Source organism: Furipterus horrens, unplaced genomic scaffold (genome assembly GCF_987537825.1).
Source record: "Furipterus horrens unplaced genomic scaffold, mFurHor1.1.pri manual_scaffold_1, whole genome shotgun sequence".
NCBI classification, from domain to species: domain Eukaryota; kingdom Metazoa; phylum Chordata; class Mammalia; order Chiroptera; family Furipteridae; genus Furipterus; species Furipterus horrens.
In genome coordinates, this window is record NW_028327171.1 from 172,633,016 (window position 1) to 172,656,122 (window position 23,107).

General features: G+C 41.8%; 1 protein-coding gene across 3 annotated transcripts in view; it reads right to left on the reverse strand.

Annotated features, from left to right (window-relative positions):
* Positions 1–23,107, reverse strand: part of TTN (titin) — a 269,733-nt gene that overhangs the window by 31,862 nt on the left and 214,764 nt on the right. For all 3 annotated transcript variants that reach the window (XM_090281173.1, XM_090281165.1, XM_090281190.1), the window contains 11 exons: positions 21,969–22,256; positions 21,591–21,881; positions 21,213–21,500; positions 20,460–21,047; positions 20,264–20,368; positions 19,590–19,787; positions 19,199–19,495; positions 18,523–19,110; positions 18,131–18,433; positions 914–18,019; positions 48–344 (listed from right to left, as the gene is read on the reverse strand). In XM_090281173.1, coding sequence (XP_090137299.1) covers positions 48–344; positions 914–18,019; positions 18,131–18,433; positions 18,523–19,110; positions 19,199–19,495; positions 19,590–19,787; positions 20,264–20,368; positions 20,460–21,047; positions 21,213–21,500; positions 21,591–21,881; positions 21,969–22,256 — 20,349 coding nt within the window. The remainder of the gene's footprint in view (positions 1–47; positions 345–913; positions 18,020–18,130; positions 18,434–18,522; positions 19,111–19,198; positions 19,496–19,589; positions 19,788–20,263; positions 20,369–20,459; positions 21,048–21,212; positions 21,501–21,590; positions 21,882–21,968; positions 22,257–23,107) is intronic.

A 23,107-nucleotide genomic window follows, 5' to 3' on the forward strand; every position in this document is an offset into this window, starting at 1 on the left:
TGAAGCAAATAATTTCAAATTTTGCTTTTACATAAAATTATACATACCTAGTTGCTCCTTAATGAGAACAGGAAGAAGCAGCTCTCTTGGGTCACTCAAGCCAGCTTGGTTTTCTGCAAATACCCGGAAAAAGTATTCAGAATTCTCCCTCAGACCAGAAACAATGTGATGGGTTGACTTTACCATGGCACATTTAACCCAATTTTTCTGTCCTTTTTCTAGTGCTTCAATGATGTAGTGTACAATTCTGCTTCCACCATCATGTTCTGGCTTTAACCAGGCCAGGGAAACACTGTCTTTGGATACATTTGTTACTCCAAGTTTTTCAGGTGGGCTTGGTTTTTCTAAGAAAGTAAAACATCAAAAGAAAGGAAAAATTATTACAATATTTTAATTCTTGTATGTTCCCCCTGCATTGTCAAAAGAAAAAAATTTAAATAAAGGCCATATATTTACACTGATTTTAGTCTTACTTTTTATATGACTGGTTTGGCTTCTGAAATTTTGCCATTCATTACATGTCATAGCATGTTATAGCATTCAAATTCAAATTAAGTGTCAAATGACCAGGTTAAATGATAAAATTTATTCCAAATTTATCATGGGTATGAAATTTAAAAATAAGCTGAACATTCTTGTAAGAAATTTCATCCTACAATTTCTGCACATACACGCTACATGGTCAAATTCAATTATACTTAAATCAACATACATTATCCAATTCCAGTTATGTAAATTTCTATATTTTTATCGACAAAAATGTTCTCTATTAGAGATTTCATTTTGTGCTATGGTATGAATTGTTTGAGGTGTGAACCAAAAGCATTTAAGATTAAACAGTAATTAGAATGACTCACACTATTCCAGGAAAATTAATATGAATTTGTAGATTTCCTTTGTTCTTAAAACATACCTGTTATTTTTACTCCTTCCTGTGTTTCAGCCGGTGCTCCAACACCAAACTCATTTTCTCCAAAGACTCTGAAGTAGTAAATTGCCCCTTCTTGTAAGTTGTTAATTTTGTAGGAGAGGCGATTACAGTTGTTGGTTACAGAGACCCATGCTTTCTTACTGGCCTCACGTTTTTCGATGTGGTAATTCCTCACTGGTGCTCCGCCATCATTTTCAGGAACATCCCAGGTTAACACAGCAGATTCTTTGGTGACATCATGCACAGAAATATTGGCTGGAGGACCAGGAGAATCTAAAACTTTAACAACTAAGGTCAGTGAAGCAGCATTCAAATTATTCTGAATTGTTAATGTATATTTTCCAGAATCATTTCTGTTGGCATTTTCAATAGTCAGTGACGTACGAGAGCTGTTGGAATCAATGTAAGCTCGAGAGCGGAGGTCAGTGTCTGGCTTACTCCATGTGACACTGGGTACTGGTCTCCCTCGGAAAGGCACAGTCATGGTAAATGAGGCCCCGGCCTTGACAATCAAGGTCTTCCTCATTTCACTGTCAATATCAAACACAGGCTCTTCTTCTCTTTCCTTTGCTATCTGAGGATCAGAACTTTCACTGGGATCACTAGCACCCACCTTATTGACAGATCTTACTCTGAAAACATATTCAGCTCCTGTTGTTAGTCCACTTATTGTATATTCTGTGCCTCGTAAACTCTGAATGGCAGTTTTCCAGTCAGTTTCATCAGATGTTGTGTATTCTACAGTGTATCCAGTTATCGGGGCCCCACCATCAAATAAAGGCTTAACCCAGCTAATAGTTATATTTGTCTTGCCCGAGTCTACAATTTTCGGTTTGGATGGAGGAGATGGTAAGAACACTGGATCTTCTGCCCGAATTAGGGGAGAGGTTTCACTTGGAAGGCTTAGGCCAGCAGCATTTTCTGCAAAAACCCGATACTCATATTCACATCCTTCCCGAAGTCCTGTGGATTTCACTCTCAGATCATAAACTGGTTTTTTGTTTACACGCACCCATCGTAGGCCGTTTTTCTCTCGCCTTTCAATTATATATCCAGAGATCTCACTGCCTCCGTCACTCTCAGGTCTTGCCCAGCAAAGTGTCATGAACTCTTTGGTTACAGATGTAATTTCCAAAGATGTGGGTGGACTTGGAACTGTAAATGGATCTAGTGCCTTGACAGCCATGCTTTCTAGGGGCTCACCAACACCATATTTATTAACACCTGTTACTCTAAAGATGTATTCGTTGCCTTTGAGTAACTTCGTTACTTTACAGGATGTTGTCTTCAACTCTCCTTCACATATTGTCCACGCGAGGCGGCTTGTTTCACGTTTTTCTACAATGTAATAGTCAATACTGGCGCCACCATCTTCTTGGGGAGGTCCCCAGGAAAGAGAGCATTTCTCAGAGGTGAGGCCATTTATTTCAAGTGGTCCAGCTGGTGGGCCAGGCTTATCAAGTACCTTGCAATTAACTGCCATAGACCGAGTTCCTGCAACATTTTTCACGGTTAGTACATACTGTCCACTGTCTCGCCTGACACAATCTTTCACTGTTAACAAAGTACTAAAGTCTGTTGACACAATTTCTGTTCTTGCCCTTCCTTCAATTTCTACACCATCCTTAGCCCAGGAAACTACTGGCAGAGGTCGCCCTGCAATGTCTGCATTTATCTTAAGGACTTCTCCAGCTTTGACAACAATGACATCTCGGAACTTGACATCCATCATAATTCTTGGAGCCTCAACATCGTCTTTAACTGTAATAGGTCCAGTGGATTCAGATGGTTCACTAACTGAGTCAGCAGCATTCCTTGCAAAAACCCGGAATTCATAACGCTGATCTTCAGTAAGTTCAGTTACTTCAAAGTATGTTTCCTGTACATTAGTAAAATTGCACTTCAGCCACCGGCCATCTGGTAGTTCTCTACGTTCAATAATGTATCCTGTGATCTTAGCCCCACCATCGTAACGTGGTTTAGACCATTTAAGTGACACCGATTTTCTTGTGATATTTGTGACTTCAGGTTGTCCAGGAGGGTCACAGGGATCTCGTGCAGGGACGGGCTCACAAGCCTTACTGCATTTACTGATTCCAGCAATATTCTGAGCATACACACGATACTCATACATCAGTCCTTCATCAAGGCCAGAGACTTTCATCTGAGTATTGGGGATGAGAATTTTATTTGCTTTTGACCAAAGAATGCTGCTTCTTTCTTTATACTCAAGGTGATAGCCAATTACTTGACTTCCTCCGTCATTAACTGGCACTTGCCAGCTGACTAGCATGGTCGATTTTGTGGCATGCACAACTTGAGGGGTACCGGGAGGACCTGGGGGGCTGAATGGATACTCCGCAACAACAGCTGAAGAGTCACTGTAGGAGCTCTTTCCATAGCGGTTTTCTGCACAAACACGGAACTGATACTCACTTCCTGTTGTCAGACGCAGTATTTTAATGGATGTTCTCGCAACTGCTTGTGAAACTACCTGCCATGTTGTAGAAGTGGTTTCTCTCTTTTCAACGATGTAATTGCTAATTTGGCAGCCACCATCATATTCTGGAGGGGTCCAAGAAATGGTTATATTGTCACAACTAACCTCATCGATATGTATCGGTCCTGGAGGTCCTGGTTTGTCAAGGACAATTACTGTAATAGGAACTGTTATGGATCCAGCACTGTTTGAAACACATAATTCATAAGTTCCAACATCTTCCCTTGAAGCTTCCTTAATAGACAGTGATGTTACAGTCTTTGAAGAAGAAATATTGACTCTGGTTGTCTCCTTAAGAGTCTGGCCATCTTTCTTCCAGCTTACAGTAGCTTGAGGTCTTCCTCTGAATGGAACATCGATCTTAAGTTGGTCTTTAGCCTTTACACTGAAAGTATTGAAAGGAAGCTCAACTGAGGGCTTTATTTCAATATCCCTTGCAATCACTGGCACTCCAAGTTGTCTTGGATCACTTCGTCCTTTTTCATTAACTGCAGCTACCCTGAAGACATACTCTTCACCTGCAGTTAGGCCAGATATAGTTGCTTCTACAGTCTTAACTTGTGTGCAGGTGCTCCATTTTTCACTCCCTTTAGTCTGCATTTCAACTACATAACCAGTAATTTTGCTGCCACCATCACTTTCTGGTTTTTCCCACTTAATTGTAGCTGTGTTACAGGTCACATCAACAAGAGTTACTCTTCCAGGTGGGAGGGGTGGTTCAGAAACTTTAATGGGCTCAGTTGTTTCAGCTGGCAAACCAATCCCATATTCATTGGAAGCCAAGACTCGGAAGTAGTAATAACACCCTTCTTGTAGATTTTCGATTTTAAAAGTGTTCTTAGTGCAATTGTTTGTCACAGTAGCATATGCTTTTCTTGTAGCTTCTCGTTTTTCAACAATGTAGTTTGTAATCTTCGCTCCTCCATCAATAAGTGGTGGTTCCCAAGACAGTGTCACTGAGTCTTTCTTCACTTCTCTTAAAGTCAAATTCACAGGGGCACTTGGCGAGTCAAGAACTCTGACGTTAACAAAAGCTGTTTTGGACCCACTGTTATTTTCTAGTGTCAGATTGTACCGACCACTGTCAAATCTGGTAACATTATCAATGACCAACATTGTATATGAGCTGGTCACCTCAATCTGGGCCCTCTCGGTGAGAATGGCATCAGCCTTTTCCCATTTAACTTCAGGTTCCGGTCGACCTTTGATAGTGACGAATAGGCGTAAAGTAGTACTTGCACGCAGAATGACCACCTTTCTGAGATCAGCATCAAGTTCTATTTCTGGTGGCTCAAGCCTATCTTGAGCAACAACTGAACCAGGTATAGTTGCAGGTTCACCTACACCTTCGGAATTGATGGCACAAATACGGAAATTATATTCAGTATTTTCTTTAAGCTCGGTCACTGTGAACTGCTTTCCTTGTAATCCTGTTGGTGGGGTGCAAGTTGTCCATTCATCAGCAGTGGCTTCTTTGACTTCAATGACATAACCCTTAACAGGTGCACCACCATCATAAATTGGCTTGTTCCATGCCAGGGAAACAGAAGATCTGGAAGTGTCGGTCACTTTTGGATTACTTGGTGGACCTGGTGGGTACAAAGCATCACAAGCACGATAGAAAACAGATGGCTCGCTAGGTTCACCCACACCAGCTGCATTTTCAGCAGCAACTCTGAATTCATAGGAATGACCTTCAGTAAGACCAGTTACCCTCAATCGGAGATCTGTTAGTGTTTTTTTATTGCATTTGATCCACCTAATGCCTTCCTTATCTCGTTTTTCAAGAATGTAACCCTCAATTTCAGCACCTCCGTCATCCACTGGGCGTGCCCATGTTACTACCATAGAGTCCTTGGTGATTGCTGAGGCTTCAGGTGGTGAAGGAGGACCTGGTGGCTTATAAGGATTACAGGCTAAAACGGGCTCAGATTCCAAAGGCTCTCCAATGCCATATTTATTCACAGCCATGACACGGAAAATGTACTCATTACCAGGAAGAAGTTTAGTGACTTTGTAGTTAAGGGCCTGTACCTCAGTTGAAACCTGGGTCCAGGAAAGTCTGCTTGTCTCTCTCTTTTCAATGATGTAATGTGAAATATTAGCACCACCATCTTGTAAGGGTGGGTTCCATGCCAGGTAACATTTTTCTGCAGTAACCCCAGAAACTTTGAGAGGCCCTTCGGGAGGCCCTGGCCTGTCAAGTACCTTTACAGTGATTGGTATAGACTTTGTACCACCAACATTGCTCAGTTTCAGAATATATTGTCCTCCATCAGTGCGTACGCAGTCTTTGACCACAAGAGTTGTTTTCTGAAGAGTAGACTTGATTTCCATCCTAGCAGCTGTTTCTTCAAGCTCTTTTCCATCTTTTGACCAAATAATATCAGGTATAGGTTTGCCGCGGATATCAGCTTCCAGGACAAAAGTTTCTCCTGCATGAACAATGATGACATCTTTGTATTTTGGATCCAGTGAGGCATTTGGTGCATCAATTTCATCTCTTGCAGTAATGGCGCCAGTGCTTTCAGACGGTTCACTAAAGTTGCCAGCTGCATTTCTTGCAATTACTCTAAATTCATATCTCTGGTCTTCTACAAGTCCACTCACTGTGAATTCAGTTTCTAATACATTGGTGAAGCTGGCTTTCATCCAACGGCCATCGGGGAGATCTTTCTTTTCTACAATATAGCCTGTTATTTTGCTACCACCATCATAGGCAGGTTTCTTCCACTGAAGTGTGACACTGTTTCTTGTAATAACAATGGCTTCAGGGCGACCAGGTGGGTCACATGGATCACGAGCAACAAAGCATTCTGACACTTTGCTGGGCTTGCCAATGCCAACAATATTTTCAGCAGAAACTTTGAACTCATACTCAAGGCCTTCATCAAGCCCAGTTGTTTTGAATTTGGTATCTTGAATGGGGGTCTTATTTAATTTGATCCATAAGATGCTGTTCTTTTCTTTCTGTTCAAGATGGTAGCCAATAACTTTGCTACCTCCATCATTAACTGGCTCATGCCATTGAACAAGCATTTGATCTTTTGAAACTGATGTCACAAAAGGAGTTCCAGGGGGCCCAGGTACCTTAAATGGGTATTGTACAATAACTGGTTTAGAATCCAGAGGCATACTTTTTCCATACCTGTTTTCTGCAAAAATTCTAAATTGATACTCCGAGCCTGTTTTCAGTTTGGTTATTTTAATTGTTGTTCTTGCAACTGTTGCTGATACCATTTGCCAAGTGGTGGTGGTTGTATCTCGCTTCTCTACAATGTAGTTGCTTATTTGGCAGCCACCAGTATAGGCTGGAGGTTCCCAAGATATGACCACAAAGTCTGCACTAACTTCATCAAACCGAACTGGTCCAACTGGAGGTCCAGGCTTTTCCAAAATGATAATGCTGAGATCGTCTGTTGCTGCACCTGCACTATTTGTTGCTGTTATGGTGTATTTTCCAAAGTCATCTTTATTACTTTCTTTAATGTGCAGAATAGTTGAAGTAGCTGTTTCTTCAATATTTACTCTTGTTGTCTGTTTAAGAGGCTCACCATCTTTGACCCATGAAATTGTAGGTCTTGGTCGGCCAATAACTGGAATTTCGATTTTAAGATCTTCTCCAGCTTGGACACTGTATGTGTTAAATGGCAACTTAAGACTAGGCTGTATAGTCAAGTCCTTGGCTATCACAGGAACACCAAGCACCCTTGGGTCACTTTTTCCTTTCTCATTGTAAGCCTTGACACGGAACTGATACTCTTGTCCAGAACTCAAACCAGTAACAACTGCATTACAGACTTTGGATTCAGCCACAATGCTCCATTTTTCAGTTCCCTTTGATTGCATTTCAACAACATACCCCAGGACTCTGCTACCACCGTCATATTCAGGTTTCTCCCACATAAGCGATGCACTGGTCTGGGATACATCAGTGAGTGTGACCTTTCCTGGTGGGGAAGGAGGTTCAGCAGCTTTCACAGCATCTACAGTTTCCACTGGAACTCCAACTCCAAATTCGTTTTCAGTCATCACTCTGAAGTAATAAATGGCTCCTTCTGTAAGATTCTCAACTTTGAAGCTTGTTTTGCTGCATTTATTGCTTACATTAGCATATGCTTTTCTGGTTGACTCACGTTTGTCAATAACATAGTTCTTGACCTTTGCACCTCCATCAATGATGGGTGGTTCCCATACCAGGATGACAGAATCTTTTTTCACTTCTTTGACTGCCAGATTCTGTGGTGGCCCTGGGGTATCAAGAACTTTTACAGTTACAAAAGCAGATTTAGATCCACTGCTGTTTTCCAGCTTGAGAATATATTTTCCAGCATCATTTCTATCACAGTTATCTATTGATAGTTGGGTATAGTTTACTCCCTTTTCAATTTGAACCTTATCTGTGAATTCACCTTCCTCTCGAGACCAAGTGATCTCTGGTGTTGGACGGCCTTTGAATGGGATGTGAATTCTGGCAGATCCACCAGCTCTTACAACAATCCCTTTCCTTAATTCAGAATCAAGGTCCAGTTCTGGTGCTTCAAGTTTATCTTCGGGTTTTACAGTACCAGGAACTGATGTAGCCTCACCTAAACCAACTTTATTGAGAGCACAGACTCGTATTTTATACTCTTGGTGTTCAGTGAGTTTTGCAATTTCAAATCGAGTGGCTTTCAGGCCAGTTGGTGGAGTAACTATTTGCCATTCTTCTTCATCTGCTTTACAAAGTTCTACTACATACCCCAGAATCTCACTGCCACCATCATAGATGGGCTTACCCCAGGCAACTGTAATTGAATTTTTAGTAGTGTCTATAGCATGTGCATTGGTGGGCTGGCCAGGTTTAAATATAGGATCACAAGCCTTATAATAAACTGTTGCTGGACTTGGTTCTCCAACTCCAGCAGCATTCTCTGCAGAGACTCGGAACTCATACTCGTGATCTTCGGTTAATCCTGTTACTCTTAGACGCAAATCTGTAATACGGCGTTTATTACATTTTATCCACCTAATGCCGCTTCTGTCTCTTTTCTCTATAATGTAACCAATAATCTCACTTCCACCATCATTATCTGGACGGTTCCAACAGACAGTCATGGAGTCCTTGGCAATGTTGGTGACTTCCAAGCTTTTTGGTGGTCCAGGGAGCACGAATGGATTTTTCATTAGTACTGGTGCCGATTCCAAAGGCTCTCCAACACCATATTTGTTGACAGCCATTATACGGAAAATATATTCATTTCCTTCTAAGAGTTTGGTTACTTTCAGAGAATTGGTCACAACTTCTGGAGCAACAACAGTCCAGGCAAGTCGACTTGTTTCTCTCCTTTCAACAACATAGTGAGAAATGTCACTGCCACCGTCTTGTAGTGGTGGAGACCATGTTAAAGTGCATTTTTCAGCAGTGACTCCGGTAACCTGGACTGGCCCTTCTGGAGGTCCTGGTCTATCTAACACTTTCACATTTACTGGGAATGACTTAGAACCTGCCACATTGGAAGCTCTTAAAATATACTGTCCACCATCAATTCTAATGGCATCTTTTACAATAAGTAAAGCCTTGAAATCTGTGTTTTTAATTTCACATCTAGCAGATTCTTCAATTTCTTTATCTCCTCGTAACCACTCAATGGTCGGCAGAGGCTTTCCATGGACATCAGCCTCAAGCCTGAATGTTTCTCCAGCATTTACCACAATTGTGTCTCTGAATTTTGGGTCCATTGAAATTCTGGGAAGTTCCACCTCATCCTTGGCTGTTATTGGCCCAGTACTGTCAGACGGTTTACTTATTGTACCAGCTGCATTCTTTGCAATGACTCTGAATTCGTATCTTTGATCTTCAGTAAGACCTGACACAGTAAATTGAGTTTCAATGACATTTGTGAAACTGGCTTTCATCCAACGACCCTCAGGCAAATCACGTTTCTCTACAATGTAACCTGTAATCGTACTTCCACCATCATATATAGGTTTGGTCCATTGTAAAGTGATTTCATTTCTTTTAACAATTATTGCTTCTGGGGTTCCTGGTGGGTCACAGGGATCTCTGGCTACATAGCATTCAGAATTCTTGCTTGCTTTGCCTACACCAACAATATTTTCAGCGTAAACTCTGAATTCATATTCAATGCCTTCTTCAAGATTGACTGCTTTAAACTGGGTGTCATGAATAATAGTTTTGTTGACTTTTGTCCACAAAATACTATTTCTTTCCTTTCTTTCAAGGTGGTAACCTATGACTGGGCTTCCACCGTTATTGACTGGTTCATGCCACTGTACGACCATGGAGTCTTTGGAAATGGCTGTGACAAATGGTGTGCCTGGAGGGCCTGGTTCTTTGTAGGGATATTGAGCTACAATTGGATCAGACTCCAAAGCAAAGCTTTGTCCATATCTGTTTTCAGCAAATATTCTGAATTGGTATTCTGTACCAGTTTTCAGTTTGGTCACTTTGAGTGTGGTTCTGGCAACAGTAGCAGAAACAGTATCCCATACGGTGGTTGTTGTATCTCTTTTCTGAACAATGTAGTTGGTGATCTGGCAACCCCCAGTATATAATGGAGGATTCCAAGATAATGTAATACTTTCAGCACTGACATCATCAAATTTAACAGGTCCTTTTGGAGGATCAGGTTTATCTAGAGTCATAATTTCAATGGATGCTGTTTTCTGACCAACAACATTAGCAACTGTGATTTCATAATGCCCACCATCATCCTTATGAGTTTCTTTAATACTGAGTACAGTGAGGTCAGGTGAATCAGTCACATTGATTCTTGTAGTCTGTTTCAGTGAAATACCATCTTTAGTCCATGTAATGGTTGGCTTAGGACGTCCAGAAATTGGCACTTCTATTTTCAAATCTTGTCCAACCTGTACACTATAATTGTTGAATGCAGGTCTTACATCTGGCTCAATGACCAGATCCTTGGCAACTATTGGAACTGCAAGAGATCTAGGATCACTTCTCCCCTTTTCATTTACAGCAACAACTCTAAAAAGATATTCTTCTCCCTGAGTTAGGTTGGTAATTACTGCTTCAAGGGACTTGACTCGAGCACACTCTGACCACTTCTCACTCTGTTTAGCTTGCATTTCCACAATATACTGAATGATTTTACTGCCACCATCATGTTCAGGCTTTGTCCAACTCAAGGACACACTGTTTCTGGTGACATCATCCACAGTTATTTTTCCTGGAGGCTGTGGGACTTCTGCAACCTTAATTGGATCAGCAGTGCGGGCTGGAAGGCCAATACCATACTCATTCTCAGCTGTGACTCTAAAGTAATAACTGCAACCTTCTTGGAGTTGATCAATTTTCCAGGAATTTTTATGGCAATTTGTTACAACTGCGGCATATGATTTTCTTGTGGCTTCACGTTTCTCAACAATGTAATTTTTGATTTTGGATCCACCATCCAACAAAGGAGGTTCCCATGTAATTGATACTGAGTCTTTAGTGATTTCTGTGACCTTCAGGTTAACAGGTGGGCTTGGTGTGTCCAGGACTCTCACAGTAACAAAGGCAGACTTTGTTCCACTGCTGTTTTCTAAGGTGAGAGTATATTTTCCACTATCATATCGGTTGACATTATCAAGAACAAGAGAGGTGAAACTGCTAGTGACATCAATTATAGCTGCATCTCGGATTTCACCATCCATCTTCCCCCATTTAACTTCTGGTGTAGGACGGCCTCTAATAGGAACAAACAACCTTAAAGAGCCGCCTGCCCTTATGTTTAGAATTTTCCTTAGTTCGAGGTCAAGATCAACGTCTGGTGCTTCTAATTTTTCTTCAACTAAAACAGGTCCAGGGACATCAGCATGTTCTCCGACTCCAGCTTTATTAATAGCACAGATGCGGAAGTTGTACTCATGCTTTTCCAACAGTTTCTCGACTTCTATGTTTGTTTTATTGATTCCAGTTGGTGGAGTGCACATTGTCCATTCACCGTCACTCACATCACACTTTTCAACAATGTATCCTTGGATTTCACAGCCACCATCATATATTGGCTTGCTCCAAGAAAGGAAGACAGAAGACCTGGTAATATCCGTGACTTTGGGATTATTTGGAGGTCCTGGTTTATAAATAGGATCACAAGCTTTTTGGTAAGTGGAAGGTGGGCTTGGTTCACTAAGTCCAGCAGCATTCTCAGCTGACACTCTGAATTCATAACTGTGATTTTCTATGAGTCCAGTTACCCTCAAGCGCAGTTCACCAATCAAACGCTTGTGGCACCTCGTCCATCTAATGCCCTCTTTATCTCGTTTTTCGAGAACATATCCAAGAATTTCACTGCCACCATCAGATGCTGGCCTTTCCCATACAACAATCATTGAGTCCTTGGTCACTGCTGTGATTTCTGGAGCTTTTGGTGCATCTGGTACTACAAATGGATTCTTAGCAATTACTGGCTCAGATTCAAGAGGTTCACCAACACCATATTTGTTTACAGCCATTATACGGAAAACATATTCATTGCCTTCAAGAAGCTTAGTAACCTTGCAGCTGAGAGTTTGCACATTGGCATCAACCACAGTCCAAACTAAGCGGCTGGTTTCTCTCCTTTCCACAATATAATTTATGATATCACTCCCACCATCTTGAAGTGGGGGTTTCCAAGCCAGTGCGCATTTTTCTGCCGTAACCCCTGTTATAACAACAGGTCCTTCAGGTGGTCCCGGTCTATCGAGAACTTTGACATTTACAGTAACTGATTTCTCTCCTGCCACATTTTTGGCCTTCAGTATGTAATTTCCACTGTCAACACGCACTGCATCCTTTACACTGAGACTGGTGGCAAAGTCTGTGCTCTTTATGTCTAATCGAGCTGTATTTGAAAGCTCCTGATCCCCTTTTATCCACTGAATAGTTGGTATTGGCTTGCCATAAACGTCTGCATCGATCTTGAAAAATTCACCAGCATGAACCACAATCGTTTCTTTGTATTTGGGATCCATACTTATTCGTGGTGGATCTACCTCATCTCTTGCTGTTATTGCTCCTGTGCTTTCTGATGGCTCACTCAACACTCCTGCAGCATTTCGAGCTATAACCCGGAACTCGTATCTGTGATCTTCCACAAGGCCAGTTACTTCAAATTGAGTATCAATGACATTTGTAAAACTGGCTTTCATCCAACGGCCCTCAGGCAGTTCTTTTTTCTCAACAATATAACCAGTGATCTTGCTTCCACCATCATAAGTGGGTTTCTTCCACTGAAGAGTTACAGAGTTCCTGGTGACAATGATTGCCTCTGGCCGCCCTGGTGGATCACATGGGTCACGGGCTACGTAGCATTCTGACAATTTACTTGGCTTGCCAATGCCCACGATGTTCTCTGCAGAGACTCTAAATTCATATTCAATGCCTTCCTCGAGGCCAGTTGTTTTAAACTTGGTTTGAGGAATAGGTGTTTTGTTCAACTTAACCCAGAGAATACTATTTCTTTCCTTGCGTTCTAGATGATAGCCGATGACTTTGCTACCTCCGTCACTGACCGGCTCGTTCCAGTGTACTTCCATGCTGTCCTTGGTGGAGAGCGTTACGAATGGCGTGCCAGGAGGACCAGGAACTTTGAATGGATACTGGGCTACAATAGGCTCTGAAGTGAGGTAGGTACTCTTTCCATATCTATTTTCAGCTGCAATCCTAAACTGATATTCACATCCAGTCTTCAGTCTGCAAGCTTTTATTGTTGTCCTTGCAACAGTAGCTGACACAATTTGCCAGGTGGTTGTGGTGGTGTCCCGTTTTTCTACAATGTAATTATTGATAGAACTTCCACCATCATACTTAGGTGGCTCCCAGGAAAGAGTAATACTATCAGCTGTCACTTCATCCATTTTGACTGGTCCAGTTGGAGGCCCTGGTTTGTCAAGAACAATAATGTTAAGAATTTCAGTGACTTCACCAGCTGAGTTGGTTAGTTTAACTGTGTAATGCCCAACATCTTCTCGGCAGGCTTCCTTTATTGTCAGTAATGAATTATTTTCTGTGCTCTCTGCATTTACTCTAGTTGTCTGCTTCAGTGGTACCTCATCTTTATGCCATGTTACAGTTGGTATAGGGCGTCCAATGAATGGAACATCAACTTTTAGGTCTTCACCTGCCAGTACAGTGAAAGTATTGAATAGGAGTTTGAAGGCTGGTGGAATGACAAGATCTTTGGCAATTACTGGCACACTCAGTTGTCTAGGATCACTGATGCCCTTTTCATTCTGAGCTGAAACACGGAAAGAGTATTCTTCACCCTGAATTAATCCAGTTATGGTGGCTTCGGTGACTTTGACTGTGGCACATGTGACCCATTTGTCACTGCCTTTGCTCTGCATTTCTACAATATAGCCTAGAATTCGGCTGCCTCCGTCATGCTCTGGTTTCTCCCAAGAAAGTGACACGCTATTTCTTGTGACATCCACCAAAGTTATTTTTCCTGGAGGGAGAGGTCTTTCAGATGCTTTCACAGACTCTGCAGTTTCAGCAGGCAGACCAATGCCATATTCGTTTTCAGCAAGAACCCTGAAATAGTAACTGCAGCCTTCCTGAAGCTGGTCTACTTTCCAGGAAGTCTTGTGGCAATTTGTTGCAACAGTTGAATATGCTTTTCTTGTTGATTCCCGCTTTTCAACAATATAGTTCTTTATTTTTGAACCTCCATCAAGGAGAGGAGGCTCCCATGTCAATGTGACAGATGTCTTAGTGACCTCCTTTACCTTCAGATCCTGTGGAGGGCCTGGTGTATCTAGTACTCTAACATTGACAAATGCCGATTTGCTGCCTGAGCTGTTTTCTACAGTTAGTATGTATTTGCCACTGTCGAATCTGTTTACATTTCCAACAATGAGCAGGGTGTAAGAGCTTGTGGATTCAATGCTAGCTTTATCTAAAGACTCTCCATGTTCTCGGGTCCATTTCACTTCAGGTGCAGGCCTTCCTTTGATTGGAACAAAAAGTCTCAGGGTACAGCAAGCTCTTATAGTAACCACTTTGCGCAGGTCAGCGTCCAGTTCAATCTCTGGAGGCAGCAGCCTGTCTTCAGCCTTTGGAGTTCCAGGAACAAGTGCAGGTTCCCCAATTCCTTCAGAATTCATGGCATAGATGCGGATTTTATATTCCTGATTCTCTATGAGGCCGGTGATGGTGTAGGAAGTTGCTTTGAGCCCAGCTGGCGGAGTGACAATCTGCCATTCGTCTTCCTCTGGAAGGGCAATCTCAACCATATATCCCGTGATTTCTGAACCACCATCATAGATCGGTTTATTCCAAGCAATTGAAATGGATGATCTGCTTGAATCTAGAACACGTGGGTTACCTGGTGGGCCGGGTTTAAACACAGCGTCACAAGCCTTATAAAATGGACTGGTAGGGCTTGGTGCACTAATTCCAGCAGCGTTTTCAGCCATAATCCTGAACTCATATTCATGTCCTTCTGTCAGTCCAGACACTTTATATCTTAAATCAGTAACAGTTTTTTTGTTGCATTTCACCCAGCGTTGCCCAGCTTTATCACGCCGTTCTACAATATAATTGATGATTTCACTCCCACCATCAGAGTCAGGATGCCCCCAGCAGACAACCATAGAATCTTTAGTAATAGTTGTAACTTCAGGGTTTTTAGGCGGATCAGGGGGTCCATAAGGATCTACTGCAAGCACAGGCTCTGATTCCAGTGGCTCTCCAACTCCGTATTTATTTACTGCCATGACACGGAATATGTATTCATTGCCTTTCAAAAGTTTAGTGACCTTTAGTTTTGTTACTTGGAGTTCTGAGGCTACATTTGTCCATGCCAACCTGCTGGTTTCACGTTTCTGGACTACATAATGATCGATTTTGGCACCTCCATCATCCAGTGGAGGCAACCAGGACAAGACACATTTTTCTGATGTCACTTCAGTTACAGCTAAAGGTCCTTCAGGTGGGCCTGGTCTATCAAGAACTTTGACATTGAAAACGTGTTTGGCAAAACCCCCAGGATTAGTTGCTGTAAGGGTATAGGCACCACCGTCCCTTCTTGATGAATCCTTGTTTACCAGAATAGTAGAGAAATCTGCAATTTTTATTTCTAACTTTCCTGTGCCTTCAAGCTCCTTTCCATCTTTGGTCCATTCCATTGTTGGAGGTGGGCGGCCAGAAACATCAGCTTCCAGCTTGAATGCTTCACCTGCTTTTAGAATAACTGTGTCCTTAAATTTCACATCCACTAATATCCTTGGTGCTTCAATGTCATCCCTGCATGTGATAGCATCTGATGGCTCAGATGGTGGACTAATAGCACCAGCAGCATTTTTGGCAATTACACGGAATTCATAGGCAGCATCTTCTGTTAGGCCACTGACTGTGAATTCATTCTCCAAAATGTTACTAAAGTTTGCCTTCAGCCATCGTCCATTAGGAAGGTCTCTCTTCTCAACTACATAACTAGTAATTTTAAAGCCTCCAGTATATTCAGGCTTAGCCCACTTAAGTGTCACTGTGTGTCTAGTTATATTTAGAGGAACTGGTTTCCCTGGTGGGTCAATGGGATCCAAAGCAAGCACAGGTTCAGAGGGCTTGCTTGGCTTGCTTTTGCCTGCCATGTTTTCTGCAATCACTCGGAATTCATAAGCAATACCATCTGTAAGTCCAGTTGATTTGAAAATGTTGCCTGGTACTAATGCTTTGCTCACAGTCTGCCAGAGAATACCATTTCGTTCTTTTCTTTCAATATGATATCCTAAAATGGGGCTTCCACCATCAGAGAGAGGTTCATGCCAGCTAATTGTCATTGAGTCCTTGGTAACAGCAGTTACCTGAGGGGTACCAGGAGGCCCGGGCACCTTAAATGGGTAGCTGGCAACTATAGTTGCTGACGTGATGCCTGGTCCCACTCCGTATCTATTTTGAGCTTTTACCCGGAATTGGTACTCCATGCCGGTAGTAAGGCGGGTAGCTTTATAGGTAGTGCGTATGACAGTGCTTGCTAACTCAACCCATGTAGTACTGTCAGTCTGTCGCATTTCTACTACATAGTTGCTTATTGGTACACCTCCATCATTCTCAGGTGGGTCCCAAGAGAAGGTTACAAAATCAGATGAAACTTCATCAAATTTGATCGGTCCAGTAGGTGGTCCTGGGATATCATGGACTTGAATGGTGATGACATCACCAACCTCTCCTACAATGTTCCTTGCTGTTAATGGATAGGGACCACTGTCACTTCTTACACACTCATTGATATTTAATATGGTTGAAGTCTCTGTATTTTCAAAATTAACTCTCTGTGTCTGTTTAAGAAGTTGGTCTCCTTTTTTCCAAGTAACTGTGGGCTTTGGCCGACCAAGCACTGGAATTTCAACTTTGATGTTGTCACCAGCTCTGGCAATGACTAATTTCTGATAAATGCCACGAAGATCCAATTCTGGAAGCATTGTCTGCTCTTTGACAATGACAGGCCTACTTTCTCTAGGGGCGCTGCGGCCTGCGCTGTTCACAGCCATCACTTGGAAGATGTATTCTTCCCCTTCAGTTAGATTCGTCACAACATATTCTAACCCCTTCACGGTTGTGATGTGGGTCCACTGGTCAGAGCCTTTCCTTTGGGCTTCAATCACATAGCCAGTGATCTTACTGCCTCCATCGTGTTTTGGTTTAGGCCACGCCAGGCTGACCGTGCTCTTAGTTATGTCCATAATGTTCAGACTGTCTGGTGGTAATGGTGCTTCAGAGGCTTTTACGGGTTCTTTTGTTTCTGTTGGCTCACCAATTCCATACTCATTTTCTGCCATCACTCTGAAGAAGTATTCACATCCTTCAGACAAGCCAGTAACTTTATAGGTGCATTTATGGCACTTAGTGGTGGCTGTGGAGTAAGATTTCCGTGTTGCTTCTCGTTTCTCCACAATGTAGTTTGTTATACGTGAGCCCCCATCTACCAGAGGGAGGTCCCACTGCAGGGTGACACTATCCATTGTGATGTCAGTAGGCCGAAGGTTAAGGACGGGGCCTGGTGTATCTAAGACTCTGACATTCACAAAGCCACTCTTCTTCCCAGCAGGGTTTTCAATAGTCATCACAAATTTACCAGTGTCGTATCGGTTACATTCTGGGATAATAAGAAGAGTAAATGATTCTGTGTTTTCAATGTTTGCTCGGTTTTTAAGGTTGATATCATCTTTGGTCCATGTCACTTCAGGAGCAGGACGACCTTTGATTGGCACAAATATTCTAATACTGAGTCCTGCTCTAACAACAAGTGTTCTTCGAAGCTCGGCATCTAGCTCAAAATCAGGAGCCATTTCCCTTTCTACAATTTCAACATCTGGAACCACTGCTGGCTCCCCAACACCTGCATCATTGATGGCACTGATTCTAAAATTGTATTTTTCTTTCGTCTGAAGATCAGGGACAACAAACTCAGTGATTCTGAGGGCAGTTCCTGTTGTATCTTTTATCCAGGCCTCCTCTCCTACTTTTTGATGCTCTACGACATAGCCAGTGATTTCAAGTCCACCGTCATAATGAGGCTTGCCCCATGCTAAAGAAGCAGATTTCTTTGTAGTATCAGTGACATGTGCATTTGAAGGTGGTCCTGGAGGATCTGCAAAGAAGCCAAGACACAAAAATATATATTAAGAGTTTGGCTTTTAGATAAATTACATGAAATATTGGCACCCTCAAATGAGCTATGTTGAAAAAGGTAAATACTAACATGCTGCATCTTTCATTAACACAAGATTTGAAGCATCACTAGGTGGACCAATTCCTGCTTTGTTTTCTGCACTGACACGGAATTCGTAGGTGTTTCCTTCTTGAAGTCCTGCTACTTTGCATCTGAGATCAGAAACTGGCATCTTTGTTGCTCTCACCCATCGCAAGCCTTTCTTTTCTCTCCTTTCTACATGATATCCTGTGATCTCACTACCACCATCATCAACTGGCCTTTTCCAACTGACAGTGGCAGTGTTTTTAGTGACATTTGATACCTCTGGTTTTTCAGGAGGGCCAGGGGGACCTGAAAAAAGAAGCAAATTTGTGAGAAATCCTATTTCCTATACTCTGCTGTGAATACTTACACATCAGTTCCCTCACATGCACACGTACCAAATCTGTCTACCATTCTGACAGGCTCAGACTGCACAGGTTCTCCTTTGCCATACTGGTTTACAGCAGAGACTCGGAAGAGGTACTCGTTTCCTTGGATAAGTTTGGTTGCCACATGCCTGCAAGACTGAATATCTTCAGCAACCACTGTCCATAAGAGTCGGCTGGTTTCCCTCTTTTCAAGAACATAGGACTTAATCGGTGAGCCACCATCTTCCAAGGGAGGTGTCCATGTAAGTGTTGCTTTTTCAGCAGAAACATTACTGATTTCAATGGGACCTGGGGGACCAGGTACATCGAGAACTGTTACCTTCACGTGTTCCTCCTTCATGCCAAAAGGATTGGTAGCAGTGATGGTGTATTCACCAGCATCTTTTCTAGTGGCGTACTTGACAGCAAGCATGGAAGATGTTGGGGTGGAAGTTATCTGAATGATATCTGATGGTCTGATGTCTTTTCCTGCTTTGGACCAACTTGACTTTGGAAGAGGTTTGCCAAGAATGCTGATGGCGCTCAAAACAATGGTATCTCCTGCTTTAACCGTCAGCCCATCCTTTATTGTGGGATCAAGGACAATGATTGGTGCCTCTGCAAAGAAAAATAATACCTTTCAATTGGAAGAGGAAGGAGGCTTAGCCTGAGGTTTTTCTGTGCACAGAAAGTAAAAGAGACCTACCATATTCGTCCTTGCAAATAATGGTGTCCGTACTTTCTGATGGAGCACTGATAGCACCCGCTGTGTTCTTTGCTCTAATTCTGAATTCATATTTTCCACCCTCCACAAGGTCAGTTACAGTGAAGGCACAATCTGGGACATTAACGTGGTTGGCTTTCATCCAAGATTTGGCAGGTAGATCCCGCTTCTCCACTATGTATCCAGTCAATTTATGACCGCCATTGTATTTGGGTTCAGTCCAAATGAGAGTCACTGAATTCCTTGTTACACTGATAACTTCAGGCTTGCCAGGAGGATCTAAAACATGGGGAAAAAACCAGTCAAACAAATACCAATTTTTTTTTTTTCATTCAGAAAATGAACCTGGGTTTCTCTTTATATAATGACTTACCAATTGGATCAAGTGCCACCACTGGCTCTGATGGCAGGCTTGGCTTGCCTACGCCTGCTAAATTGATTGCCATCACTCGGAACTCATATTCAAGACCTTCAGTTAATCCTGTCACTCTGAAGTCTTTCATCCTGATAGGAGTCTTATTAGCTCTTTTCCACAAAAGGCTGTTTCTTTCCTTGAACTCGATATGATACCCTATAAGAGACCCAGTGATGTGTTAATTAAGAGAGAAGGTACAAATGCAGCCTGATTTTAAAATATATGTGCTTTTCTCAAATAATTTATATGTAGATATGTGGAATAAATAATTATTCTTGCTGCTATCTATACTTTTATTACCTAGGCATCATGCCATTTTTTTTCCTCTTCAAATGTGTATATTTATTGTGTCTTTCGTTGAAAATTTTAACTTACAAAAATAGATACTATCACTAGGAAAGCTTTTCTTTACAAACTATTATATTAAGAGGCTTTCAATGAATTTAAGAATTAGCTTAATTAGCTTAATTAATGCTTAATATACTGAATGCTAAAGTACTGGAAGAAAATACATTATTGCATATGCAGATAGTGCTACATAAATAAGGAGCAGACATTCAACTTGTTTTCAGGGAGGAAGATTTAAAAGAAACATTAATGTAAAAGCTGTAGGATAAGAGTAAAAGGAATACCTGTAATTGGAGAGCCACCAGTTTTCCTGGGGTCTGTCCAAGTTAGAGATACCGAATCATGTCTGACATCCACAATGTTGGGAGGTGGAGGAGCATCAGGCACATCTAAGAAAATATATGATAATGCAGGATTTATAATAAGAAACTTCCTCAAAACCATGTTTTGCTTTATATTTTCTGACATTGAGACACTTACCAAATGGATGTTTAGCAACAATGGGCTCCGATTTTAGGCCCTCTCCTACCCCATATTTGTTTTCGGCACTGACCCTGAAGGTGTACTCCAGACCTTCATGAAGTCTGGTTACTCTGAAGGTGGTTTTCTGGACAGCTGAGGCACATGTCACCCACTTGTTGTTTACAGAATCTCTCTTCTCTAGGATATAATTGGTGATTTCAGACCCTCCGTCGTCCTTTGGAGGTCCCCACTTTAAGGTTATGGCTTCTGCTGTGACTTCATCAAATCTGATTGGTCCAGTGGGGATGCCAGGCTTGCCAACCACTTTTATAGAGAGAGTTCCTTCCTTTGTGCCAGCGACATTTTTCAGAGTGATTGTGTATTTTCCAGCATCTGATTTTTGGCAATCATATACTACAAGAGTTGTGTTGACTGCGGATGACTCAACACTGACTCTTGTGCCAGTGGCTAGAGAATCTTCCCCTTTCTTCCAGGACACTGACGGAGCTGGCTTGCCTTTTATGGGGATCTTAAGGCGGAAATTGCTATTTTCTTTAGCCAAGTAGCACAAATCAGGTAGATCTTTTAAGTCAAGGTCAGGAGCCACTGTAAAACAACAGAGATAAATTACTATTTTTAAGACCAGGCAATTTACTTTTTCAAATTGTTAACGGTTTTTAAAGGATTTATCTATAAATCAACGAGTAGGGCTCAAGAGTGCACTTTTGCTGACAATAAAGGGAACATGAAGTTGGATGGCTAAGGGCTTACCAACATCATCCTTTGCCACGGCAGTGATTTCGCTTGGGGTTCCTTCTCCATTTTCATTCTCAGCACTCACTCTGAAGGTATATTCCTTCCCTTCAATCAAATCTTTTGCAGAGTACTGTAAGCTTAATGATTTCATAACTCGTTGCCACTTATTTTCGTCAGTTAAGAAATCGACCACATATCCGGTAATTCGACTTCCACCATCACTGCGGGGCTTCTTCCAGCCAATGGTACAAGATGACTTAGTTACAGACAGTACTTTCAGGTCCACAACTGGTCCGGGTGTTTCTAAAGCAAAGGAGAAGTGATAAGTCTAAGCCTCAGACAACCAAGGTAAGATGTCACTCAAAATGAGAAGCTAGTATCACATTTGCTCACCAGAAGCTTTGACAGCATCACGTGTTTCACCAGGATCACCAATGCCATACTCATTTTCAGCAAACACCCTGAAGAAGTAGGATTTTCCCTCCTCCAAGTTAGATACTCTGAAGCTTGTTTTGGAGCACTCAGTTGCCACTGTAGACCAGGACTTCCTCTCTGCGTCACGTTTTTCTACCACATAGTTTATGATGGGGCTTCCACCATCAATAATGGGAGGCTCCCAAGTAATATAAGCAGAATCTTTGGATATTTCCTTAACAGTCACATTGATGGGTGGCCCAGGAGTATCTGATAAATGGCATATAAGAAATGAATATGTAAAAAATGTATAAAACTACATTTTTAACACAAATAATTTTTTTCAAACAGACTTACCCAGAACTTTCACTACAATGGTATATTCCTTTTTACCACAGCTGTTCTCCAGAGTTAAGATATATTTTCCTGCATCATATTTGTTCACGTTTTCACAGCGCAAGAAAGTGTCGAAGTCGGTTGACTTTATGTCCAGTCCAGCCCTTTCTCTTAGATTGACATTTGGTTTAGACCAAGTTATTTTTGGAGGTGGACGTCCTTTTACTGGTACATATAGTCTCAATGTAACTCCAGCACGTAATATAAGTGTCTTCCTCAATTCAGCATCAAGTTCTCCCTCTGGTGGAACTGTTTTGGAGTGAAAAAAGTTAAAATAATAATCAATGGCTAAATGTATTTCCAAGGATTGGACTTATCCCTCCTAAAATAGGTGTCTTTTCTAGAACTGGTTTCTTGTTCTTTAAAGAAATCCTGAATATAATCCTCAAAACTTCTGTCAACTATTTTTTTTTTTTAATTTATTTTTTTTAAATGATTTAATGTGTTTTATTGATTAAATTATTACATTTGTGCCAATTTCCCTTCCCTCTGCTCCCCTCCACCCGGTGGCCCCCCTCCCTCCAGTTGTCCCCCCCTTTTAGATTATGTCCATTAGTTGTGCATACAGTTCCTCCCAACCTCTCTCCGTCTATTCCATTCCCTCCTACCTTGATCCCCAATTCCTATATCATCTCCCTCCCTTTCCCCATTCCCCCTCCCTGTTGACCTCCCCCCAATATGCTTCCCGTACCCACAGTTCCTCTTTCCCTCTCGTTGCCTATTTAGTTTGCCTTTGTTTCATCTCCCTAGCTTCTGTTTTTTTTTTAAACCAGTCCCTTTAACATCTCATATAACAGTGGTTTGGATCTAATGAACTCTTTCAGTTTTATTTTGTCCTGGAAACACTTTCTCTGTCCTTCTATTCTGAATGACAATTTCGCTGGATAGAGTATTCGTGGTTGTAGGTTTTGGATTTTCATTACTTTGAATATTTCTTGCCAGTCTCTTCTTGCCTGTAGGGTTTCCCTTGAGAAGTCAGCTGATAGTCTAATTGGGACCCCTTTGTACATAATTATTTTCTTCTCTCTTGCTGCTTTTAAGATTCTCTCTTTATCTTTAATTTTTGACATTTTGATTATAATGTGTCTTGGAGTGGTTCT